This window comes from Crotalus tigris, unplaced genomic scaffold (genome assembly GCF_016545835.1).
Source record: "Crotalus tigris isolate CLP2741 ecotype Arizona unplaced genomic scaffold, ASM1654583v1 scf7180000024340.7048381, whole genome shotgun sequence".
Classification (NCBI taxonomy): Eukaryota; Metazoa; Chordata; class Lepidosauria; order Squamata; family Viperidae; genus Crotalus; species Crotalus tigris.
The window spans coordinates 6738451-6764620 of record NW_024100510.1 but is presented as its reverse complement, the minus strand read 5'-3'; the positions used below and the strand labels follow the sequence as shown (position 1 = coordinate 6764620).

The window sequence follows — 26170 nt, the reverse complement described above, 5'->3', positions numbered from 1 at the left end:
TGATGGCTTTATAGCTCACCCTATGTAATGGTATATGGGAATGAACTTGGGCATGAACTAGGGGGAAGAGCAATAGCTAGGGGAATGGTTGGATAAGAGGCAGCTTGGCCCACAAAATAAATGTTTTCTTGGGCTGTAAAGGGAGAAATATATTATCAGCCTTGCAAGATTCTATTAACTAACCTTACAGTAAATTAGAATTAGTCCATCTAGTCATGCTTCCTGTCTTGATAGGCTGCCATCCTAAATCAGAACTGCTTACATGTCCTGAAAAACTGAAAAATAACCTATATCTGATCCAAACAGAAAAAGTGAGTGGGAGTAGCAATGTCTTTCTTTTTATATGGAGTGGGTAGAAGGAGTTACTATAGAAGCTATGGTAGCATAGATGTTGACTGAATGCCATTTTGCACTCTCCCATCATAGAGATGGAGCACTGATTACTTTGTTTTGATCTCTGCATTTTCTCAGCATTTTGAGGTTAGCAGGAACATAATCAAAATCAACTTCAAAGGGGCTGGAGGATAAATGGAAGAAGCTGCAATGTAAAAGTACCTTAATATTACTGCTCCTCTCCCTGAGATAGTACAGGATGAAGTACCCAAACATTACCATTCTTAGAATCCCTTTCTGTGTCTGTATGTGTATAAGACATGGAGACAGCACAAATATAGCTTCATCTAAGCTCAACTGAATTTTAAAAAAAAGAAAAATAGAGCACCAAGAGTTGTCCCATTCAACATTGGGCTCAGATTTCAGGCTGTGTCAAACGTGCCTTTTCATTTAGTTATTCATTTGATGGAGGGACTTCTGCTCTGTGATATATTGTGCCAAAACATATCTGTGATACAACAGTACTCCTTTTTGGTTAGCAGGCTGCTGATGTGTGATGCTTCCATATTTCAACATTACTGAGTGCTTCACAAAAATACTTTAAACAGCTGTTTGCATGAAAACACCCAGACATCCACTGAAGCCTTACGAAAGCTTGAAAACCTGCTTTACTAATGACTTCTACTCTTCAGTTCTCTAATTTGTTTTAATGGATTGAAATGACATTTTCTGTTTTCATATGAATGATTATTTTTCATTTGAAAATAAAATTTCTGGAAACAGTATTGTAAAGCAAAGGTGTTGGGGAATCCTGAGCAAAGAGTTTCTAAAATAATCTTTGGGGACTGAAAATTTCTGCAAATGCTGTAATCTTTTTAGTTCACTTACCTATTTTAATTCCATGGCCCATAATGTTGTAAAAAGTATTATTTTCAATCTTGAAATCTGATATCCCTGATAGGCTAATTCCCTGAGCAAAAGAATCCAAAACAACACAATGTTGCATGTAAGATTCTAAAAAAGCGAAAAAGAAAAAGACTTGAATACAGACCAGCAAAACTGAAAAGTGATGCAATATCAAAATTAGAATGTACCAATAGTTGTTTCCAATCGCAGCAGAATCATTTCAATGGATTGCATCAAATGGATGAAAAGCTGAGAGAAAAGTTTAATTTCCAAAGACTAGTAGAAGCACTGAGTGAGTTTGCACATGGAGTTTAACAAACAAATTGCCATTATTAAGAAAGTCCTATCAGAAGTGGAGGAAGCTTTCAGAAGGTCTTAACAGATGGGTAGAATCTAGAGCAGTGGTTCTCAACCTTTCTAATGCCGCAACCCCATAATACAGTTCCCCATGTTGTGGTGACCCCCAACCACTTATACATCACCGGGTGCCAGGGGCGTGGCCAAAGAAAAGGGGGGAAAAATGGCGGACAGCCTTGTTTGGCGACCCCTGTGAAATGGTCGTTCGACCCCAAATGGGGTCCCGACCCACAGGTTGAGAACCACTGATCTAGAGCAAGTAGCCCATTGTCTAAGAATGTGAGCAGTGGCTGTGAATAAACTGATAACCAAAGAAACTCTTTTAATGGTATGATAGATAGTTTCAATAGGATAATTTGATAACCCTTACTGTATATAACCCTGAAACTCACCAAGTGATTTTCTAAGTTCTTGCAAATATAAACCAAGACATTACATCCATATGTACTGCCTCAGACTCCTTAGAGGAAAGGACAATATCAGGGTAAAAATATTTATTTGTTCTGAATAAACTGAATTTCTAAACTGATTTTATAGGACTCCCATTTAACAGCACTGCAATAACCTATAGATATCACTGCATTATATATAATTGCAGTCAAAAATATATTTTCCCTAGATGTACTACAAGTGGCATATTGACTGAGTTGGTTGTGGTATTTATATTTTGATCTAACTTGGGAAATCATCTGGTGCACTAGATTGTCCTGGTGGACTATAGGTAATACAATCTAATCCAATTCTTGCTAAATCTTGGGTTCCTTTTTTAGCTAAATCACTAACTAACAACAGCTTGATTGTACCTGGATGAAATTTTAATAGGCTCTTTATATCCAGCTTACTACTAAGCCTAGATACAGTTGATTAAGTGGTCTCCCCTCACCTAAAACTGAACCTTTAAAAGATATTGAGAATTTGATGACATCAGCATTCTGGTGCTAAACACAGAGGAAAATAATTATTAGCTGCTAGAATTTGAGGGAAAAAAGCAATGTCACCTCCATTAGAATTGTATAGAATTGAAATAAATATCTGAATTGGCCAGTAAAATTTATATATCAGGAGCCTTTCTAGAAGTAGCGTCCTTGTTTGCTTTCATCAGTGGTGTTTTGATTGCACCCACATACAAAATAAATTTTAAAAACTGTTAAGAAAACAATTAATGTAACAACCACCATCACCTCTAAAAATTAAAATGTCTTACTAGTCATTTGAGCATTTCCAACCAGGGTCAGTGCACCGAAATGCCTTTGGAATGCTTGTCCTACATGATGGAACTGCACACCTGCCAAATGTAGCAAACTTTCTTTATCATAATAGGATTCCACAATGACAATACCCCCCATGTCCTGAGATCCAGGTTTTCTCTCAGTTCTCTTATAGAGGCAGTTTGAGTTATCTGAAAAGCAGGACGGGAGATAGACATTACTGAGAGCTAGAACTGAAAATATTCCCAGTTGAGATGAAAATTTCAGCAAATCACAGAAGAAATACATGTAATCCTCAGACTTGAAGTAATACTTAACAGAAATGGCAGTCATTTTATGAAAACCTTTAAGACAGTGGTCTCCAACCCCTAGGCCACACAGCTGGAGGTGAGTGTCAGGTCATCAAGCAAAACTGAAACTACCACCACCGCGGTCCATGTAAAAATTGTCTTCCACAAAACTAGTCCCTGGTGCCAAAATGGTTGGGGACTGTGCTTTAAGGCACTGTTTTTAGACAATTTCTTGTATCAGTTTTACTGTTACTCACTCATAAAAATGTTAAACATGGGAAGAAAATCATATCTCTTCTACTATAAAAAGTATTTTGGTGACAAGAATCCAATAAACTGTTTAATGAACTCAGCATGTGTCTCAAAAATTTACATAAACATAAATTATTCCTATAATTGTCTTCTTGATTAAAGAGTACATTATAAACACAGCAAATCCAGTCTTCATATATATTAAGATTCTCTTTCCCTGTCTTTGAAATGCACGTTTATTTAAATAATTATCCATTTTCTGCATATTGATGCATATTTCTTACAATATCTCAAAATACTTATTCAACATTCTTTCCCTCTAAAACTGGGGGAAAAGGGTGTGTGTGTGTGAATCAAATTAGTGCATTAATCTAAAGTACAAAATTATATTCTGAAAGTGCCTACTACATTTAATTGCTCCAACTTTTCCCATTTGAAGCAAACAGAAAATGCCTCAGTTCAGTCTGCTTAATATTTCATTGTCATATTCTGAAAAGAGGAAAGTTTTTTGGAGCCTGTACATGAAGTAAAATGATTAAATAATGATTAAAACTTAGGATGTTTAAAAAACTACAATGCTCTGCCCACTTATTTACTTCTGTTGTACATAGGCGTGCACTTCTTCCTCACTCACCTCCTGAAACAGCTGTGGCTTTACAGAGTTGCAGATGGGAAATTTTTTCACTTGTGACATTTCCTTGGATGACTAGATTCCTACTCAGCAATGCCACAACAGCTCTAAAAGTAAGATGCTCTTTGAGAACCTGCTTTTCAGTAACAGCATAAGAATACCTATAGGATACATAAGAATAAATACTGCTAGTTTTACCAAATTGTGTCAACGATTCTGTCAATTTTTAAAGGCCAGAAATAAGCTGAATTGAAGGCAGAACTTAGCCTTAATACATCTTCTAGCACCAGTATTGATTCCCCTTTCGTCAATGAATACTTAATCCGCACACGTATGCAGTCGCCTATGTATGTGAAATGCAATTGTATCAATGCAGATCCACAGTTGTATAAACTTCAAATTAACATCACATGAGCCTTGCCAATGCAACACTGCCAACTCAGGCATGATTACCTTAGTGGAGACGTAATGTAGAGTTCTGTACCCTTTATTTCCTTAATGGTAAGAATTTCCTTTTTCTTTTGAGCACCTTCAAAACTTCCTCCGCATACAACAACTTCATCTCCAGGTTTCCAATCCACAAAGTCTATTAAATCCAACTTTGTTTCATTGGGGTATGCTGCTGATTTCAAATATGTCACTGTTATTTTTGGTACACAGCCTGAAATATTAAATAGGATTCACATATGAAGGAAAAAAGGATGCCATTTTTAATGAATATTAAGCCCGGCCCCAACCAAATCTGTAGTGTTTAAGAACATAATGAGAGCAATGTATGGATTAAGAATGCAACTTTTTCTCATTTTTAAGTTTTTAATATAATACTGTCATTTTGCTAGTACTTATAGGTAAAAAATACTAAACATTTTTATTATGTAAGTGGGTTGAAAAACTGATGTTCTATAAGGTCCCAGGGAAGAACAGATGTTACAACTTTGACAACACTTTTTATCAAAAAAAACAACAACAACAACTATAGTTAGCAAATCAAAGAAAGGACACAAACTAAGGAACACAAAGTAAGCCCTATAAAACATCTCCAACTCAATATAATGCTCTGAAGAAAATGTTAAGTCAAACCTAATACAAGGACTATCACAATGGTATCAGGTTTGAATTCCATCACTAAAAAAGTTTGGCAAACCAATTATTTTTCTGTGTTGTCTCCAAAACTTAGAACATACAATTAAAAATATTTTTCTTTTCTTTTTTTCAGCTTAGAGAAGAAAATAATGTCTTCTGTGATGTTGGCCCTAGTGATATGCTATTCTCAGCAGCACACAGGCAATATAAAGATTGTTCTTAACAATACTTCCAACGGCAAAATGAATAGCATATATCCACAACAGAAGTGTAATTAAATTTCAGCAGGAATTATTCCCATGTACAACATGCAGAGAGGCAAATACAAACATTTATACTATGTTTTAAAGGTGGCTTAAATGTTTGTAAACACCACCAATTAGTGTACAGAAAAAGAGGTTAGAAATTAAATGTTTATTTACCTTTTCCAAGAGATTCTCTTCTCTTTTCCTTTTAGTACTCATAAATAAAAATAAGTAATACTATAGTGGAGACTTAAGTATTAAACTCAAAGATATACATTTTCTTTGAAAATCATATTTCCAAAAGAAATAATCACACTATTAATAGCTTCCAATTTCTATTGAACCAGATACCACAGTACTTAACCATTATTTGTATTCTACAATGTATTAGTTGTACTCAATAACAAAGCAATTAATTTAGGGAGGGTGATGTATTCCATTAATATAGATAGAAATGGTTAATCATAAATTTAATTATTCTTAATCAGAAAAAAGCCCAATACTTCCCATTAAAATGAAGCTTTCTTTAAAGAGATGATTATATAGTATTTTCACAGCTTCTTGAAATTCAGGTTTTAATATACAATGCCCTAGAACAGTGGTTCTCAACCTTTTTAATGCCGCGACCCCAACCGGTCGTAAGTCGAGGACTACCCAACCGGTCATAAGTCAAGGACTTTCCCTGCCCGGGAGCGCCGCGCGTGCATGGTGCCGCCCCCTGCGCCAGCCGAGGTGTAGCTGGCAAGCGGCAGAGATGGAGCAGGCCGACCACTGGCTGGGCCACCAGCTGGCCCAGCCCAAGAGAGGTAAGGCACCCTCCAGGCCCCACGTGTGCCAGCAACCCTCCCTGCGCCCACCGGCCTCCCACCTCCCACCCCTGGCCCTCTTTTACTTACATTTTTAGTAGCTGCTCAGCAGGGAGGGGTGGAAACTTCCAAACAGCTCGCCTTCGCTGCAGTCAACTTGCAGCACCGTTTGCAGAATGGGACTTTTGGCGGGCTCAGCAGGGCAGAGACAGCCTGGACAATTCCTATTGGCTTTTGAAAGCCAATAGAATTAGACTCTATTCAAGAGAGTCTATTCTATTGGCTTTCAAAAGCCAATAGAATAAAAGGGAATAGCACAGCCAAGGAAAAGGGGAAAAAATGGCGGACTGCGTTGTTTGGCGACCCCCGTGAAATGGTCGTTCGACCCCAAATGGGGTCCCGACCCACAGGTTGAGAACCACTGCCCTAGAAGTATGAATTCAAGTCACTTTCTTCAGGGAAACCACTTCAGTGAGCAAAAGTAGAGCAAAGTTCCTCTATTCCACTTTAGTTGAAATGAATCTGAGCAGCTTACAAAAGCAATACAGGTAATCCTTGTTTAGTGTCCACAATTGAGACTGACAATTCAGTTATTAAGTCAAATGGCCTTTGAATGAAACTGCAGTTTTGCTTATGATCTTTTTTCAGACCTGCAAAACTCATAAATGTAAGGATTGATTGTAAATAGTACACCATCATAACTGTGATGAGACACAAAAAGAAGCAGTCACTAAATAAGGTCTATATGTAAACCACAAATAACCACACCAAAATGCCAATAAATATCCACAATCCAAATTTATAACATCAAAACATAGTTAGTGTACATCTCCTTGTCTGTGTTGTATAATGGTGTAGCAGTATATGTTGTTCCCAGATACCCTATTTATAGAGTCTAGAGGCTTCGATAAAAGTATCTCTGATTCAGCTATAATTGCTAAATTAATATGTAGTAAACTGTTCATTTAAAATATGAAAGCAGATTTATCTGGCTACGTTTTCCTTGTTTAGCATGCAAAGGGAAAATGTGTGGTTATGATAGAACAGGAAGCTTGATGGTGTATTGCTGATTCTTCCTGAACAAGCCAGACTAATTCAAGGGACATGCTGGAATTTCCACCAGTCTCTGCTGAGGATCTTCAAAGTGGACGTGCTATGACAGAAATAGTTTAGGGCTTAGTGTTTTTTATGGCAGTGAAGAGTCTTCTCGGTTCTTTATATTGAAATATGAAATATCTCTTGCTTCTCCAACATTTAACACAATGTATTGATTAATTAAAGGCATTCATTTTTTATTATTAGTCTGGAAAGCTAAGAACATAACTTGCTGTCTTCTGTGTCAAATAATTAATGGTCTGTTGGGTAGAGGAAAAGATCATCGTAACTGGGAATATAGGAAAAATTAGTTCTATTAGCAGTTCAATGTAAATATAATCTAATAAACCAAAATGCAGTTATCATTCAGTATTCCTATTTTTCTAAATGTTGACAATGAAACAGCATCAGCATTATAAACAAAAAGCTCATAAGCTGAAATCAAGAAATGAATATCATAAGAAGTGCACAGTGGCTCTTATTTAGCATAAAGGTTCATGGGTTCTTTTTTTGTTCGTTTGAAACCCAGATGAATTTTCTTTAATGAGTATTTTTTTTTTTTTTTGCAACTAATTTCCCATATAGGCTTCCTTCCCCACTCCCCACCATTCTCTCTCACAGCTGATGGTACATTGCTGAATCATTTCTACTGTCATTCAGGTCTTGTAGGCCTCCTAAAGTTGTGATGGAGCCAGCAAGGATGCCTATCAATCTAATAAATAGTAATACAAACCTTTTTATTTCAAGTGGCTGAGGAAATGATGAAATAGTGCCTTTGAAGTTGGCTTTATCTAAAATGTAAATATATTCTTATTAATGGATCAATCAATTTCTATGGCAGTTGCTGTCAGTCTGCAAGGTAGGCTGGGTCAGGGATACCCAAGGGATACTGGAAGCTCTGTTTTTTTGTCAAAGGACATCATAACAGAATCATGAAAGTTATCCTCTTATACCAAAAAGAATCAGATAGGCTTGCATTTCAACATGAATTCTACCTCTTAGTACTTGCTTATGATAATATGATGGAAGTACAAAATAGCAGCACCTGTAGTATGACATCCCAAAGAACATTTCATCCTTTTGGAGTCACTGTAAACACTGGAGTCATTGTGAACAGTTCTGTTCATCCAAAGCCTGAAGAAAATACTGAAAAACACAAGGCCCAGGACTGAACCTTGTAGCACACCATATAGTGTCTCACTGAGGGATAATTTTATATAACCATTCTAGTAAAAGTCAGCTTAAAATATTAAGAGGCCTTTTCAAAGAATATTTCATTCTGAGTTTATTTTATGCAGAACTTCATCAACATACATAGTTTAATGATATTCAACACTGTATTATGCATCTTTGTATTGATAATTCAATGTTATAATCCGAAACATGACATTGGCTTCAAGGAGGCTATCAATTAAATTCTCATCTAGAAAACTAGACAGGAAGTACAATTGGACATATAGATTCATTGCTTAAGTCAAAGACTTAGATAACAGGGCACTATATATATATTGAATTGGGATGGACATTCAAGTGTCAGGATGGCAAGATAATGGTAACCATTAACATATATAAAGCAAATCAACTAATACTCAAAAGAGCATTTCAGCTAAGTTATTAGAATAACAAAGAAGTTTATACCTGGTGGCACAGGTATTGCAAGCTAAGTCTGCCCACAGCCTAGAATTTGATCCTGACAGGGCTCAAGATTGACTCAGCCTTCCATCCTTCTGAGATCAGTAAAATGAGGACCCAGATTGTTCGGGGCAATATGCTGACTCTGTAAACTACTTAGAGAGGGCTGTAAAGCACTGTGAAGTGGTATATAAGTCTAAGTGCTCTTATTATTTTCCAAGTGGAATAAATTGCTATTTCATGATCAGCTAAAGATATGTCTCTTGAGACTAATGTCACAAGCTTAAGGTACCTTGGAGGGATTTTTACTTTCCCATGCCAAAATTATTACAGTTTATAGAAATGCCTGAAATGAAAGTTTCCTCCAAGAAGGGACAGATCTTATAATTTCTCTCCAGCAGCAGAGTATGCCAATATACCATTATAAAATAAGGCTGCCTGACAAGTTAACTGAACTAAGGCCGAAGAAGTGAGCTAAAATAAGCATATATGATGTCCAAAAAGCTAAACATGCAACAGCTAAATAGAATATAATGAGTGGAAGGACCCTTTATAATAACAATCCTTACTTTAGCACTGCTCTGAAATAAAAGGCATTTTACACAAATCATGTTATAACAATCTTGTTATACTAATTCTGTTGATCCGGTTTTAAATTGCTGCAGGGCCAACCAGCCCTTCTATTAGGCACATAGAGATAGCTGAGTTGGACAAATGATTCTGGATGTCATGAAAAGGAAGCACATTGTTTATCATTTAATATAATATATATATATATTTTCCTGCTAGAGAAAGATACTTGTGGGAGTTTCTCATAAGTGCCAAAATTAATTATTCAGTTAAAGATATTATATACTGTGACTTGAGAAGAAGGTCACCATTTGTTATTTTACCTCAGGGAGTAAAAATGTCTTGGCCTGGCCCTGAATTTCTTCAGAATAAATATTCTTACCCTTATTTCACATATTCTGTAAATGTTGGATATATTTGTGAGGCTACTGATTTCATCTAAATATTTTGATTTAACATAATTGAAGCACATTGATTCAATGTTCCTTCCCCTGCCTCCAACACAGCCACCACTCATCACTCAGGCAACACAGCAATCATAACTGCTCCTTCTATTTTATAGAGTTTAAAAGGAAATAAAGATTACAATCTAAAATTTCATCTGGAAAAATGCAATAAATCAGCACTATTCAAACACAATTTCTTCATAAAATTAGCATTATATTAAAAAAATTAACCATTAGGAGTCTAGATCTTATAGTATAAGAACTCTGCCACACCAAGATACTTTGGTTCAGCAAAGTATTTGCAACCAACATTAACTTATATCAGCTTTCACCAAGTTGTTCTTAACTATTACAGCTGCAAAACTCTTGGTGCACTATGTTGTTTGTAGGTACGAGACCCCGGGGCGCACAGAGAGAATTTTGAGCCAACTTTTGCTTAGCTCATGCTAGTCAACGGAGATGGCAAAGAACATAAGCCAATAAGGGATCACTTTCTCTATCTCAAATTTGCCATTCACTAATCTTACTGCCCCTTCTCCAAGTGCTTTGATCATTCCTTAATTAGATTCTCTCTTACCTTCATTATAAAAAAGGCAATACATTTCCAATATCTCCCTCCAAATACAGTATAATCCATTCATTTTTCTGCATTTCTTTGAATTTTTTCCATTATCTTAATTGGCAATTTTTGCATCTTTTCAGAGAAAGAGAGTATTTTGTAACAATTAACAAATACAGAGAAAAGTTCAAATGGTGCAAGGTGAGCTCTGTGGGGAGTGAAAGGTAGGTGTGCTTCTCTGCACTCTGCAGAGTAACTTTTGTGTACATCAAAGAAACAAACCTGTAAAGATTTCTGGGCTTCTCCACAATTGATCAAAACTTGGCTAAATGCAAGGAAACAGCAAAGTATCCCTCCAATTAGAGAAAACTCATCCAAAGAAATTGGATACACTCACTTAAATTCTCCATCACTGAAGGCAAGGTAAAAGAAAAAGGATCTAATTTTCTTAGGCTAACAAGAAAAAAGACTTTTTATTGGGGGCAGTTTGTGAAGAGCCAACAATAAGATGCAGCTTGTATCATACACTGATGGAATAATGAGCTGCTCCAGACCTAGGATATTATGCAGAAGTACTATTCCTCAAAATACAAGCATTAAAGAATGTATCTATATCATATACTAGAATACTGACACTTAATCTTTATTCATTGTAGAAATAGTCCAAAGTGAAAATGACATGCTATCAACTTTCTGAATTGTCACAGATTAATTCACTTTGGTGGATTAACCAAAGATAACATATTTGCATAAACCTTCCCTGCCATTTTATTCTCAAATTGCTCTGAAGAAGCCTCCATGTAATTCCACCTCTTTAAAACAAACTGGATTTCTGCCAAAACTTCAAATTGGTGCTCATTCCAGCAAAATTTGGCATTGGAAATAAAGATGATCATCTGTAAAGAACTGAGGGGTTAAAAGAACTTGAGGGAGAGATGTTTATTCTGACAGTTTTCAAGACTATGGTCCCACCATCATCTAAAAATATCTTGGAAGCAAAATAATTACTACAGTTTATTCATGAGTAATTAACAAATATGGTAGCACTATAGGGTGGGAGAAAAAAATAAAGCTATCAACCACAATATATATATATATTACTTAAATTTCTAACAAAAGAAAGGTTGCTAGAACAAAAAACCCAAGAAATTAAATTTATAATTATGTTTTTACCAAAAAGTCTACAGCCAGAAATATTCCCAAATACTAAAAAAAGATTGTTCAATATAATTCCACAATTATTTAATTTATTTTCTAAATTATTGACTGACAAGTGATTGGGAGAACAACTTTTCTATAGCCAAAAGACTGGTTATAAATGTGAAACATTAACATGAGGCCTAAAAATTGACAAAAACAAGTTCCTTCAGTTATACAATAAATACTATAACACACATTTCTACCGTAGTAGTGTAGTGAATGCATAATAGTAATAGTGGTAAGCTCACTTCATATCAACAACTCTTTTCAGTAATAACCCTGTGCCATAATCAGATTTTTTCCCCTTTTCTTAGCATGAATGAGCAATCCAAAACTATAAAAGAAATAGAGAGAAATTAAAGAAAGAAAAAGAAAAAAATGGTAGAGTGTGGTACCCAAAGGGGAAAAAATGAACATAACTTTACATTTAGTATTTCTGGCATAATTATTGTACTTAATAAATTGTGATCAGATTCAAGTAAATTTATCCTTCACTATAGATTTTTTCAAACATTTGGTACCCTTTCAGTTTTGTAAGACAGAGACAGTTTCTATAGTTTTAATAATCAATGCAATCCAATAAAATATTCATTTTAATTTTCCAATGTTTTTAATAACAAACACAGCATCAAATAGTATAAACTAGCTCAATTTCATATGTTGCATCCTCTTTTCTTCAAGATCAATTTTTGATGAGTTGCTCATTTAAAAGGATTTTTAATCCACCAAGAGTTTCAAGGAGATTCACCAAATTCAAATTTCAAATCATCTTCAAGACACTCTGTTGTGCTTAGAATATATGATTCAACTTCTGTGACAAGTTTTGTTTATCATTAAATGAAGATATAGAGCATTCTACAAATGTTTTTAATAATCAGTGTGGAAGTTGGAAAAGTATAGGCCTCTAGCATGCATTGATCTGCTAAAAAGTATTGGGCATGATATAGATCTACTGTTCATTGCTACAAATAGTTAAATTGTACAAGTACACAAAAGAATGAACCATTAAAATCAGGAGATACAAGAAGAAGCACAGAAGATTCAACTCAAAAGTGCAATGTAGTAGCATTTACTTATTCTCCGTGATTTGAGTTCTCAAGGATGATGAATTGATTAATGACTAGAAAGAAATGAATGGAGGGCATAGAACAGATTGAATATGAATAAACTGTGATCAGTAGACAGAATAATGTCAAGGTATCAAGCTTCATGACTATTAAACGTTACCTTTAAGTCCCCATGCCATTTTGAAAATTCAACTCTCTGGCATGTCATCCGTTACCAACTTCTCAATAACAAAATAGGATAGATTTATATGCAATAGTGCAACAGCATTTATGCTGATGCTATCCACTAAAACTCACATGGGTCAAAACTGTGCAAGTTCTTTCAGAGACCCAACCAGTCAGGATCAATTTTGATAGAAATGACAAAACTATGGACAAGGCCACTGAACTAGTTTTCTCTTTGGAAACTTGCCAGGAGAGGGTTTTTTTAGGGAATACGTATGAACAGTGCCAGAGACATTGATAAATTTCCCTTCTAAACAATCAATAAAAAACCTTCCATCCTGTTCAGGCTTCTATTGTGGACGCAAGGGCCATAATTACATTGTCAAAAATTCAAGTTACCCTAGCTGACTGAGAGCCCCTTAACAGTGACTTTGATTGGCATGCAGTTTATGGGTGTTGTGCTCTGACTGGCAGGGGAGCCGGGTGAAGCCAAAGGCAACTGTGAAAATTCTCAATCTACTCTGACCACCCGAGTGCCAAACTGCCACTCCAGAGAGAATTCTGGGAAAACCCAGAGTCATATTAACATATCAAACAGAGAAGCTGACACATTGTTATTAAACAATCAGATTCAGCCATCGCTATGGAACAGTTCCTGCAAAATGTATTATTTGAAAGGGAAATAAGTGGGAAATATGCTCCATTCTGTCTACTCAGAAAAATGATTCAAAAGCTTGTTTGTTTAATGATTTCAATGCGTGCTTAGCTACAACTATTTCAGAAATAAAAAAAAATATTGTCAAACACTTCAGTTTGTTTTATTCTATGAGCCAAGTTGATCCTAAATTGGCACCCGAATGTGTTTGGGTTTGATGTAAGAAGCATGAAGGCACAAAATAAGCATTCTCTATTTCAAGAGTGTGTGTGGCGGGGGAGAGGGTCCACTACATTCACACTAAATGTAATTGTACTCAGCACATGCAGTGGAATTGTGCTCAGACTGGATATAACTCTACAGGAAGCCCAAGCTTTGCAGCCTCATTGCCAAAGTATTGAAGGCAAGAAACATTTCCAATAATGTCTCAGGGCCACACTACTCTCTGTTCTTCAGCTTCCTAATTTAGTTGTTTTGATTTCCCACTTTCTAGCCTAAGCTGCAGACATTCGGAAAACAAAGTCTATCTGCTTTTTTAAGTAAGACATCACAACAAAATATCTTCATTATGCAAACAACTCAATTCTAGACAAATGCTTGTCTCTCTACCAAGGATTTATGTCTAAGAAAGCACTCTCTATAAAAGGGAGAGGGTGAACAAAAACAGGCCCCGGTGGAACTAGAGTCAAATACTGCAATCTCCTCCATAAAAGAAATGTTCTCTTTCACTGTTCCAGATCAGCCAAAGCTATAAATTCATGGCTGAGGAAGGGCTGTCAGGAAGAAGTAAGAAAACCCACCTTATTTCTGTCCCATTCCTATGCCCCTCCCGTGCTGCTTGGTATTAGGGCTAGACAACTCATTGTTGGGACTGGATTAGAGATTTGAACCTGAGCATTTCATAGAGACATAGTAGAAGGGAAAAATAGGAAAGTAAGAAGTTGTTCATTCTCTCCTTTTGAAATACCAGGCATATAATGCAAGAAGAAAAATGTCAATTTCACAGTATACATTCCCCAGTACTAAAGTGCAACCAAGAGTGCTTATTCTAAACCATATAGTGTTTGAAGAAGCCAGTTCCTTTTTATTCCAATTAGCATGCAACCCTCACCTAACATCAAAACATTCTGTGTATCCTGGAATTTAAAATTCAGAATTCTTGCTAGTGAACAAGAATATCTAGGACAGACATAGGCAGCTTTGTTCTCTCAAGAACCTGCATGGTTTACTGGGTAAGAGTCAAACAACCACTTCTCTTTTTGCAACCCCCCTCTCTCTCTTATTATTTATTTAGATATTAAATTTCTATGCCACCCATCTCACTAATACAGCGACTCTGGGCAGCTTACAATATAATAAAAAGTTTAAAAATGCTAAACACAATTAAAAGTAGAATAAAAAGATTAAAAGTTAAGAACCAAGATGATTGGGCAATCTTGGGGGGGGGGTGAGAATCTTCTCTATCCTGTTAGCCACACCCAATGTAGCAGGGCCCTATTGGGAGCCCAGGCCAAGCAGCAGAGCCAGGTTTTTAGTTCTTCCGGAAGGCCAAGAGGGTGGGGATGAATCTCACGCTCTGATGGGAAAGTATTCCAGAGGGCAGGGGCCACAGCAGCTCTTCTCCTGGACCCTGCCAGCTGAAATTCTTTGGCTAACAGGATCTGGAGTAGGCCCTTTCCACTGAAATGAGTGGGGTAGGTTAATCCCATCAGGATACAGTGGTTCCTCATATATTCTCATTCACTTTCTAATAGGTTTTTAACTCACTCTCTCTCTCAAGCAGCAAACTATGGAGGAATGGAGGCTCCTTCTTAGCAGAGAACTCAACTAATTTACTGCGGTGGGCCCTGAATAACCAGGCTACAGCCATAATTTCATTCCATGTGTGTCTTTGCTTTTCCAAATAGCCCTCAACTGTCTATGCCTGAATAGGCTTCGTGGTTGTTGTTGCTGCTGTTGTTCAGGTGAGAAAGTCAGGGTAAAGCATAGTCCATTCTCAAGCCTTTGAGGGATAGCAAATTTAAGAAACAAGAATCTCTTGGATTTCTGGTAAGATTTTATTATTGCTACATTAATGTAACAGCTCTTGAAAACTGAGCAAAATAATCCCAAACAACTTGTATGTAGTATAATTAAGGTAGGCTTACTCTGAGTCACTTTCTAGCTCTTCACCCCTCCTCTGGATTCAAAAACCTCTTTTAAAGGCTCCATTCTCTCCCTCAACTGCCCTCCTCTCTCTTTTATATACCTAAGATCTGTTAGGCCTTCTCTCACACCCACTTACATTATTTTAGCTTTTTGTTAAACACTGTTTTTCTGTGGCTCCATTTTTGCCCCATATCTGTCATTATTTGGAACTTACCTTGTGAATTCACTAACAGAAGAAGGCATCACAACCACAGAAATATGTAAGTAACAGCTAAAGTAGCATTAGTTGAACAAACTGATTTTACCTGAAAATTAACCATAAATTCAGAAATGCCAGATTCAGGATGTTTTTGTCTGATGTTATTTGGCAGAGTAAGCAATCCAAATCGTCTGCCATTTGAACACAAACATACCCTCCAAGATTAAATAAATCCTAAATAAACATTTTTTAAAAAATGTCCACTCCATGCTAAATAAAGAGGCACATCTCCTACCTCCTATATTTAAATAAAGGAATTTCTGGTAAGGAAGTGGCATTTTTGGACATCCAGAATAAATCCACAAAAACACTCATGTCGTGGAGATTCCCTAACACGCATAACAGTGATCTTGCAAAGAGACACCCAGTGGACTTTTTTTTATTTATCCATAGGTTGTCTAGAACAAGGCTTTTCAACCTTTTCACCGATTATACCACTTGGTGTCAAAAACTTGATGACCCAAAAAAAAAAGGAAAAAAGTGATAAAGTACAGGTAGTCCTCAACTTACAGCAGTTCGCTTAGTAACTGTTCAAAGTTACAATGGCACTGAAAAAAGTGCCCCCCAAGCCACAGCTGAGCAAGACACCTGCCTGCCCATCCAGCAGCACTCTTCCTCCTGTCCGAGGTTTTCATTGTTGTGAGCATTTCTGTTCAGGATTGGCAGTGGGGGTGGGGTGGGGGGTTGTTTGGTTTTTATTCCCCCCCCCCCATCTGCTGGGTGGTTGCAGCAGGTTTTGGTCACTGCACATGACCCTGGGACACTGTGACCATCATAAATATGAATCAGTTGCCAAGCATCTGAATGTAAATCACAAGATCCCAGAGATGCTGCAACATTCCAGCTGATCAGCACTTTTTCTGGGCTCAGCAGAAGCACCAGGATCAGCACTGAGCTCCAGCTGGAGCCTGACGCAGAGCCTGGCGCTTCTGCTGAGCTGTGACAGCCCCAAAGAAGCGCCGATCAGCTGGAAAGCAGCACTGATCCTGGTGCTTCCACTGAGCCCTGACAGCCCTGCAGCTCCTGCCATCTCTCACTCAAGCTTGTGCGGTGCTGCCACCGGTTCAGCTCATTCCCCTCCCCCGCTACCACTTTTCTAGGATGGTCGTGTACCACCTGCCAGGTGCCAATGTACCACAGGTGGTACCCTTACCACTGGTTGAAAAGCCCTGGTCTAGAACTGGCAGCACTTTAAAAAAAAAAAAAGTAAAAGCAAACAGTGGCAGCAAAATAAAATGACTAGATTCTTTGACAGATCCCTGTTTTCTCTCTTGTCCTGCACTCAAAGCTACTATTGCTATGGATGGTTCCATCCAGTCAAACTTTCATTATTAACTTGGAATGTTAGCACTTTTATTAATACACTGGATTCAAATCCACTACAAAGTATGTTTCCGATATACTTCATGGATGGTTAAACAGAACAGCAGCAGGGAGTTGCAAAAGGAAATCTGTACCCATAGTGTAAGGTTGCTGTTCTAAAGAAGGAAAAGAGCAAGATTCTGCATATGTTTCTGACAACAGGTTATAGTAGAGCTCAGACAGAGCATAGGCTGATGGACAGAATGGCCAGGAGGAGATGTGGTACATACAACTGATATTGTAAACCTAAATGGAAGTTGACGGACCCATTTCTGAAATCATGCCACAGTTTCATCTCATCTATTGAAACTTAGCAACAAAATTTCTGGGACTGTTTCTACTACAGCATCTCTCAGCAGTCTCCTTTTCCCTTAATCATGACTTGATGGACCTTGAATTTCAGCAATATCTGGAGGGCCACTTGTTTCTTGCTCTGCTCTTTTAGGCTTAAATACTCCTTTGTGCAACTGGATTCGTGATTTTCTTACTAACAGGCCCTAATATGTGCAAGCTGGAACAAATATTTCTAACACCATTTTCTTGAGCACAGGTTCTCTCAGGGCTGTGTCCTATGTCTGCTGCTGTTCACCTTATTGACTGTTGTGCTAGGTTTGCCACAAGCCATATTGTGAAGTTCGCAGATGATATAACAGTAGTGGGCCTTATTCATGATGACAGTGAGGGTGCTTACCGCTAGGAGGTTGAGGGTTTGGTGAACTGGTGTAAGGAAAACAGCCTAGTTTTAAATACTGGAAAAACCAAAGAGATCATTGTCGATTTCAGAAAAGGCAGGCACAGCCACAATCCTCTGGGTATTAATGAATCACCTGTAGAAATGGTTACCAGCATCAAATTCCTGGGTGTGCCGTTAACAAGTAGGCTGGCTTGGTCGCTCTACAGTGAGAGACTGGCAAAGCAGGCATAGCAGCGCCATTTTCTGCATTGCACAAGAAAAGCACATCTTCCTTCCCCTGTCCTGACCACTTTCTACAGGGGGATGATCAAGAGCATCCTGTCATACAGCATCACAGTCTGGTTTGGAAGCATCACTGCTTCAGACAGGAAGGTGGTGCAGAGACTGGTGAGGATGGCCAAAAAGATCATTGGCAGTTCCCTCCCTTCCATTCAGGACATGCTTGAGCAGGGTCCGCAAGATTGCCTGGGACATGACCACCCTCTTCACAACCTGTTTTCCTTGTTACCTTCTCCAAGGAGGCTCCGTGGTGTCCAAAACAGAACATCCAGATTCAGCCACAGTTTTATGCCATACAGTATTAACCTTGTGAACTCTAAAGCTTCCTCCTTCTGTTATGTATTCAAGATGGACAGTGATTAATAGTTACCATATATGCCGGCATACAAGGCGACCCGGCGTATAAGACGACCCCCATCTTTATAGCCGGGCCACATTCCTAGAATGTCATCTTATACGCCGGAAACTACCAGTATTTCCGGCGTATAAGACGACTCGGCGTATAAGACGACCCCCGTCTTTGGCGCCGATTTCAGTGCTCGCGGAAGTCGCCTTATACGCCAACATTTATGGTATATGTTACTTATATGTAAGGGTGTAGGTCTATACATATGTTGTATATAGTATGTTTAAATATGTGTTATATATGCATACACTTTGAGAGCAAGCAACTAAATTTCATTTTTAATGTGTGCCGTTGTGCCCGCAGTAAAAAAATGACAATAAAGGTTATTTATCTATCTATCTATCTATCTATCTATCTATCTATCTATCTATCTATCTATCTATCTAAAATTTGGCAGTATGAATTGTGAAAGCTAAGCACTTCTAAATATCTCGTTATTTTTCCATTAAACCTGACCCATATTCACCACAACTATGAAGATTATCAAAAGGCATATCGGTTTGATAGCAAAATCTTTTCTATATAACTCACCATGCATGGAAAGGATTCCATTTCTCACAGCCAGAAATTTCACTCCATATGGGAAAAACCCTTCGGAGTAGGTGCTTCCATGGAGATGGATATGGGCCATGTCACAAAATGGCTTCCTGGGAGACCCAATCTGAAGTTCTCCTCCATCGGATACAAGGATGGAATGAGCATGAAGTTCTAGGGATCCAGAGTCAATAAATGCCAGCTTGCCACCTAAAGTGAGTGACAATAACAGTAACTGTGTAAACAGTTATAAGATGCAACATCATTCACAGTGAAGAAAATAGAGTTGGTTTCCTAAAACTGGAGAACATGTTCTCAATGTAACATTAGAAGAAGAAAAAATGTTAGTAAGAAAATAGCAAAATGTTCTCATTCTGTTTTTTTTTTTCCTCTTTGACTTTAGCTTACTTTCTCCTTCTAATATAAGATCATATGATCAAAGGATTGATAGTTTGGACTTTAAGATAATTTTATTCATTGCTTTAAATTTTAAGGTGTTGTCTTCTGTATTGTATTTACCTGAGCTTCAGAAATTTCATTACACTTACATTTTAAATTTGAACTTCTATAGGTAGTCCATATACCCTGAACATCCCTGATTTGATCCTTTTTGTGATTTACTTCTCTGAAAAAGTAATTCATTTTTACTCTTATTCTATTCTTTGGCCTCATAGTTGTTTTCCCTAACAGGCTAACATGACTGATAGTCTGACAAATACATATGACTTTCTTTGTTCCAGTTTCTGCTCCAATTCTCCAACCCAATTTCTTGGGTTCTGAATCGCTGTGGCAATCCATATTCTGGGAAACCAATATGTTAAACAAGGTATTTCCTCTTTCATAAAGTTAACGATTGTTCTCCTATCATTTGCAAGCACACAAAAATATTTTTATTTGCTTAAGAATGTTAAGATCCATGCTGAGTAAATTGATCCACAATAAGAATTAAGCAAACTTTCTCTAAATTGGTGTCTCAAAGTAGCACTTCTCAGAGAGCAAGATTCACTCTATGTCACTGTCACACTTCAGTGGAAAGATCTTCAAATTTCTTCCTAGCCATACTTGTGAACACACATTTTTTTTTTATTGAAATTTTTCAAAAGTTTTACAAATAAAAATCCACCCCCCCCTCCCCAACCACCCCACCCCCCCCCGACTTCCCAGAACTGAATATAGGATTATTTAACAAATATTTTAAAAATAACATTTGCAATTTATAAAATAATTAATAATAATAATAAAAATCACAATAATAATATATATAATAATAATATACATAACATAAACTTTAAAATGAATAATATATACTAAAAAAGAAAAAAAAATAAATAAAAAGAGAAGAGAGAGAGAGAAAGAAGAAAGAAGAAAGTAGACGAAGAATAAAGCATATATATATATAAAAAAAAAATATATGAATAATAATACATAAAAAATGTATATATATAAAAAAGAAAAAGAAGAAAGAAAGAAAGAAAAAACAATCATTACAAATTATAAAAAGGCTAGATAATATTTTTCCATATCCAAATTATGTTGTATAAAATTTATCCATTTTTCCCATACCGCAAAAAATTTTTCTTGAGATTGCTCCTTTAAGAAAGCCGAAATCTTTGCCATTTCTGCCAAATACGAAACTTTATGAAACCATTCTTGTAAAGTAGGCAAAGATTCCTTCTTCCAATATTGTCCTATTAACAACCTAGCGGCTGTAATCAAATTTAACATCAATATAACCTCCTTAGCATCACAGTCAATAACAATACCTAGTAAAAATAATTGCGGAGTAAATTTTACCCTCCTTTTAAAAATTCTTTGAATATTCCACCATATCTTAATCCAAAAAGCTTTTATATGCTTACACGTCCACCAAATATGGTAATAGGTAGCATCCAAATATCCACATCTCCAGCATTTCGGCTGTAGATTAGGGTACATAATGGACATTTTCTTTGGGTCAAGGTGCCATCTATAAAACATCTTATAAAAATTCTCTCTTAAATTTTGCGCTTGTGTGAATTTAACATTTCTTATCCAAATAAGTTCCCAAGTATCCATTGAAATCGTTTCACCAATATTCTGTGCCCATTTAATCATACAATCTTTAACTAGTTCAAGTTCTGAATCTAATTCCACTAAAACCCCATAAACTCTCTTAATATGGGTTGGCCTTTGATCTCTTACTTGTTTTAAAAAAATTTCATCTTCTCTAAGCCAGCCCATTTTACAATCCATCTTCCATCTATCCACTATTTGTCTATATTGGAACCATGAATAAGTTAAGTTTTCATGTGTTAATTCTTCCAAAGATTTTAACTGCCAGTCTTGGCCATCCCATCTTAATAACTGTACGTAAGAGACCTTGTCCATATTTACCCCTTTCCTTATACCTTCTATGGCATGCCGAGGTATAGCCCATAATGGTATTTTGAAGTCACTTTTATAATACTTTCTCCACACTCTTAGCAAAGAGTTTCTTATAATATGAGACTTAAAAACCCAATCCACTTTTTTATTAAATATTAAATAGGCATGCCATCCAAAAAATAGGTCCCAGCCTTCCAAATGAAGTATTTCTGTATTTGTTAAATTCACCCAGTCGCTAATCAATGTCAATACTACAGCATCATAATACAATTTCATATTTGGTACCTTGAGTCCGTGAACACACATTTTTTAACATGTACCTAGGGATGGAAGACCTCTGACAACAGCTGACACAGGCAATGTCAATGCATGTGATAAAGTACAATCATAAATATTCTTTTCAAGTGATATTAAAAATCTAATTTCTTCTTTCCCCAGTGGGCACTTTTTTTTCTCACTGTCATTTTTGAAAAATCCAGACATTACTAAAGAGGAAGCTAGAGCATGAGTGATAAAGATATCTGCAAAGTAAGACAGAAAGAATTGCTATGACAGGTAAAGATTACATTCCAGTCTGTTAAGCTAATTATAACATTTTTCAGAGTTTACAGGCATTTCTATCTAAACAGGTAAATGACATATAATGTGTCTCAACAGCCAGCCTTCTGAACTCATCCCTTTCTGCACTCTATTAATTTATAATAAATATGCAGCTTTTACTCTACAAGGATACATACACACAACCTGCTTTCTTGTTTTCATAGCACTTGATCTGTTTCCCATGAGCAGAGAATAATAAATGCTGATTAATCAAAGTATTTGGCTCCAACCTTTCTTACTGTTTATTATGGCTACCCAAGAAATCAAGGAATATCCTACATAGCCGTCGGGTAATCTTGAAAAATAAAAAGGAACTCTACTTACAGTAATTATAATGGTCTTCCAACCAAACTAAATACTGTATATAATTTAAATTTCAAGTATATCACTTTGGTACAGTAAGAAGAGACATATTTTCCATCATTTTTCTTCTTTTAAGGAAGGAGATTAAAAGAAACATTCAGAACTTCCCAGAAGATATCAAACATAGGTGTCATCTCTAGTAACAGAGAAGATTTACCTTGGATTGTAACAGCATTTAATCCTTTGATGGTAGGGGAATAGACCAAGATGAATTCTCTGCTGCCAAGAATCCATGCAGCATCAATGAAGCACTACCAGGAAATGCATTATTATCCCTGGAAAGGCAGAGGTAATGGGACAGGGCATTTAATTCTCCCTCCTTCCATTTAAACTCTGTTTTCTCATTCATGTCATTTTGTCATTACCGACATAGCCCATATTAATGCTGCTCGTAATAGCCACAAAATATACACAAAATATATTAACAGGCAACTGCAATGCCCTTTTGGTTCCACTGAAAGTTTAACCAAATTAGTCTTTCTTTAACAAGAAGGAAAAAAAAAAACACTTCTAGAAATTTGCTTTTAAAAATCCATTGTATAGTAGTGCAAGATGAAGAAATGAGGCAATCTCTGTCTAAGGGAATGTAGTCCAAGAAAAATGCTTATAGAAGATCCATGGATCATAAGAGTAAGGACTTCCATCAGATATCCATAGAAATAGTACCCGAATATAAACAGTTTGGAATAATTGACAAGAGGTAGGAATTGAAAGAGAAACCTAACAATATAATTAGGCAACTGAACTTCCTGTGAAATATTCAGCATGTCATTCCTATAAATTCTTATTTATAGGACTTTATAAATCTAGTTATGGGGAACTTCGGAGAAAGTAAAAACAATCAAGGAACCACCAAGACGATTCCCACCAACACTGACAGGGCAAGTCACTGGAATACGAAATGAGAGCAAACCCCCCATTCCCTTCTCGCACTGATGATGTTACCTAGTTGGTAATGAAACATCTACAAGAAAGCAGCAGACAGACCCCCCAAGTAAAAAGAACACGATGAACATTTGTCTGCCAACCTAACTATGAAAGCATCACACATTTCTCATTAGTAATACCAACATACCATCAGCCAATCTAACATCATACACTTGTTGAAGGCAGTCCCTGGAAAGTCTTGCATTACAATCAGTCCAAAAAAAAAAAAATCAATCACACATTCATAATGCAATAACAGTATCAATTCCAGTTCCCAATTCATCAAGGCATTTAAATGGGTGCTGCATTTTTAACATGCAAGTGTTCTCTCATTAGGATTAATGAAACTCAATGTGTGCTTAAAGTCAAGCAGCGTATGAAAGCACTTTTCTGGATCAAAGCCTTCTTCCCACTCAGAGTTGCATGGAGGCAGCTGCTTGAGCATTCTCAGTCAGAAATAAACTCCCCAAACTGATGCCGATGCTGCTTGGCCATCTGCATGTATGCCCATCTGTTCTCATGGCATGTGCTCTCCTGCAAGCTGCTTGGACCCTTCCCTGAGAGGGCCAGTGCCAAGCAAGGGTGATTTAATCAGCAGCTTGAATACAGCATCTTGTTGGGAGTAAAACGGCTCCACGTGAACCAACCCAAAGCAGCATTGTGTTTGCTGCACTTCGTCAATTGTGGCTAGGCTTGCCAAAGAGAGCAAATGCCAGAGTGGAAGAGAGGTTATGACCATTGCATACAGGCATTTATGGATGGCAGGATCAGCAGCAATGGTAACAGCTGCTGTGGAAACCTATTTTTACCCATGTGGACTTTTTTTACAGGCTTCAGGGAGACAGAAAGTCGAATAAGACCAAACACCATGGCAGTTGATCACTTCCTTGATTAATGGAGCTACTAGATCTAGTCGCATTTTGAAGTGGAAGCATGGGGACTTAAAGTGACAAACAGACAATGGAGCAAATGGAAGCCATAGTCACAAGCAATAGGTCCACTTTGTGACCATCACACATTCTGCACTTGGAAGCATGCCATGGCCATTTAAAAAGTGATAGTAATATCTCAACAAAATCCAACCTTGAAAGCGTTCAGCTTTTCAGATCAAAGTTTACATGAGCATTTTTATAGTTCATAGGACTTTTTTTGGGTTGGGTATCCCGAAAAATATAAACATAATACAGCTATATATAATAATATTGATATAGTTTGTCCGCTAAAGAGAGGAAGGAAGAGTTCTGTCTGGAACAGCAGTTTATTTCCAAGCAGCAGCAGATGAAGACAAAAGAGCTCATTTCAATGCTAATTTTCCAGTTTCATTTATTAAAATATCCCTATCTAAAATAAAAGAGGGGGAAGCAACTTACATGCACAAAGTCCTGCCAAATTAAGTTTCTCCATAATGAGTTAAGGCATCAGTGGTGATAAGATAGCAGTTTTTTCTACATGCATTTCTCTATGTATTATCCACTGTTTTGATCTGCTGTGGTGTTATTATCTGCTACTTTTTTTTAAAAAAAAAAGGTAGGCTAAAAGGTTTTATTATTCTTTCAAGCTCAAGTGAAACCCTTCTGAGGCAATGAACAGCATTGTTTTTCCATAAAAGTAAATGAACTAGCAAGACACTGTGCAGCCTTTCTGCTAGGTTAGAGTTGGCCTGCCTATAGCACAGCTTCCATTCTCATGGATTGACACCCCACTTTTGTTTATAAAAGTTAAATCTCTCAGTATGGGGCAAGGGTGGATGTTGTGACTTCAGCAATGCCCCATTTGGTGCACAGCCTGCTACTTGACACACTGCCAGTGGCGAGGCTCATTTTGAACTGCATTATGATAATGTTTTATAGGACAATTTGTGAGCTAGCTCAGATTGTGGCTCATTTGAATATCTCTGGCCCAGTTGCTAGTACATCTTCCTTTGTCTCCTCTCCTCTTCTCAGCATCTCCACTATCACCACTCCTGGCTCCCTTTGTTATTTGTTTAGATAATAACTATTGCCAAGTGGGAGGTACTACAACCATATTTTAAGAAGTAGAAGCAGGTTAGATGAAAAATCTAACATCGTAATTTAAAACAATCTTGAATACCTTTGCTTCTAAAGGAAGCTCCATGGTAAGTTTGCTAATATAGTTGCTTCAGAATACAATACGGGTGTCTCCATTATGGAATTAAAAAGAGCATATGAAGTAGATTCTTTAATTTATTTAGCCTGAAACTAAGACTGTTTCAGTAATGTTACCATTCCTGTATTCCTAAGGCCTTTTTGTGTTCAAAAGGCTATTTTTAATGAGTTGATAAGGCAAGCTTTCCTGAGTTCACATGGCTATATCATCCAAATAATATATCTGAAAAATGTGTTTTACGTATCTTTCAAAAATCCAATAAAAATATTATCTCTCTCATGAGCCATATGCATTTCTAAAGTTAACAGTGCAAAGCACTTAGAGATTTCCTCCATTATACAAAAATCTTATCAAGTCATACTTGGAAATTCTTAATGGAAGGAGGAACATGCCCCACTGCAACCAGTATGTTAATGTATTTTAATGTTTTACTGATATAGCAATTATTATCCAGATAATGTTACTAATGTGCCTAAGAAGATATCGGCAGACCCTAACTAGTCCTCCTGAAATGCAGGAACAATTTTCAGATACAGAAATACAGAAAAGGGGATTTGCTGCCGTTAAATAAGTTTAATAAAACAGTAGAACAGGGCTGAATATTGAA

The 26170-nt window shown here is 36.9% G+C and overlaps 1 protein-coding gene across 1 annotated transcript in view; it reads right to left on the bottom strand.

Moving 5' to 3' along the window:
• PKHD1 (PKHD1 ciliary IPT domain containing fibrocystin/polyductin) overlaps window positions 1–26170 on the bottom strand; it is a 196896-nt gene that overhangs the window by 53888 nt on the left and 116838 nt on the right. Inside the window, exons 37-41 of the mRNA XM_039326212.1 lie at window positions 19180–19392; window positions 4431–4638; window positions 3981–4138; window positions 2801–2995; window positions 1222–1347 (exon numbers count right to left, since the gene is read on the bottom strand). Coding sequence (XP_039182146.1) covers window positions 1222–1347; window positions 2801–2995; window positions 3981–4138; window positions 4431–4638; window positions 19180–19392 — 900 coding nt within the window. The remainder of the gene's footprint in view (window positions 1–1221; window positions 1348–2800; window positions 2996–3980; window positions 4139–4430; window positions 4639–19179; window positions 19393–26170) is intronic.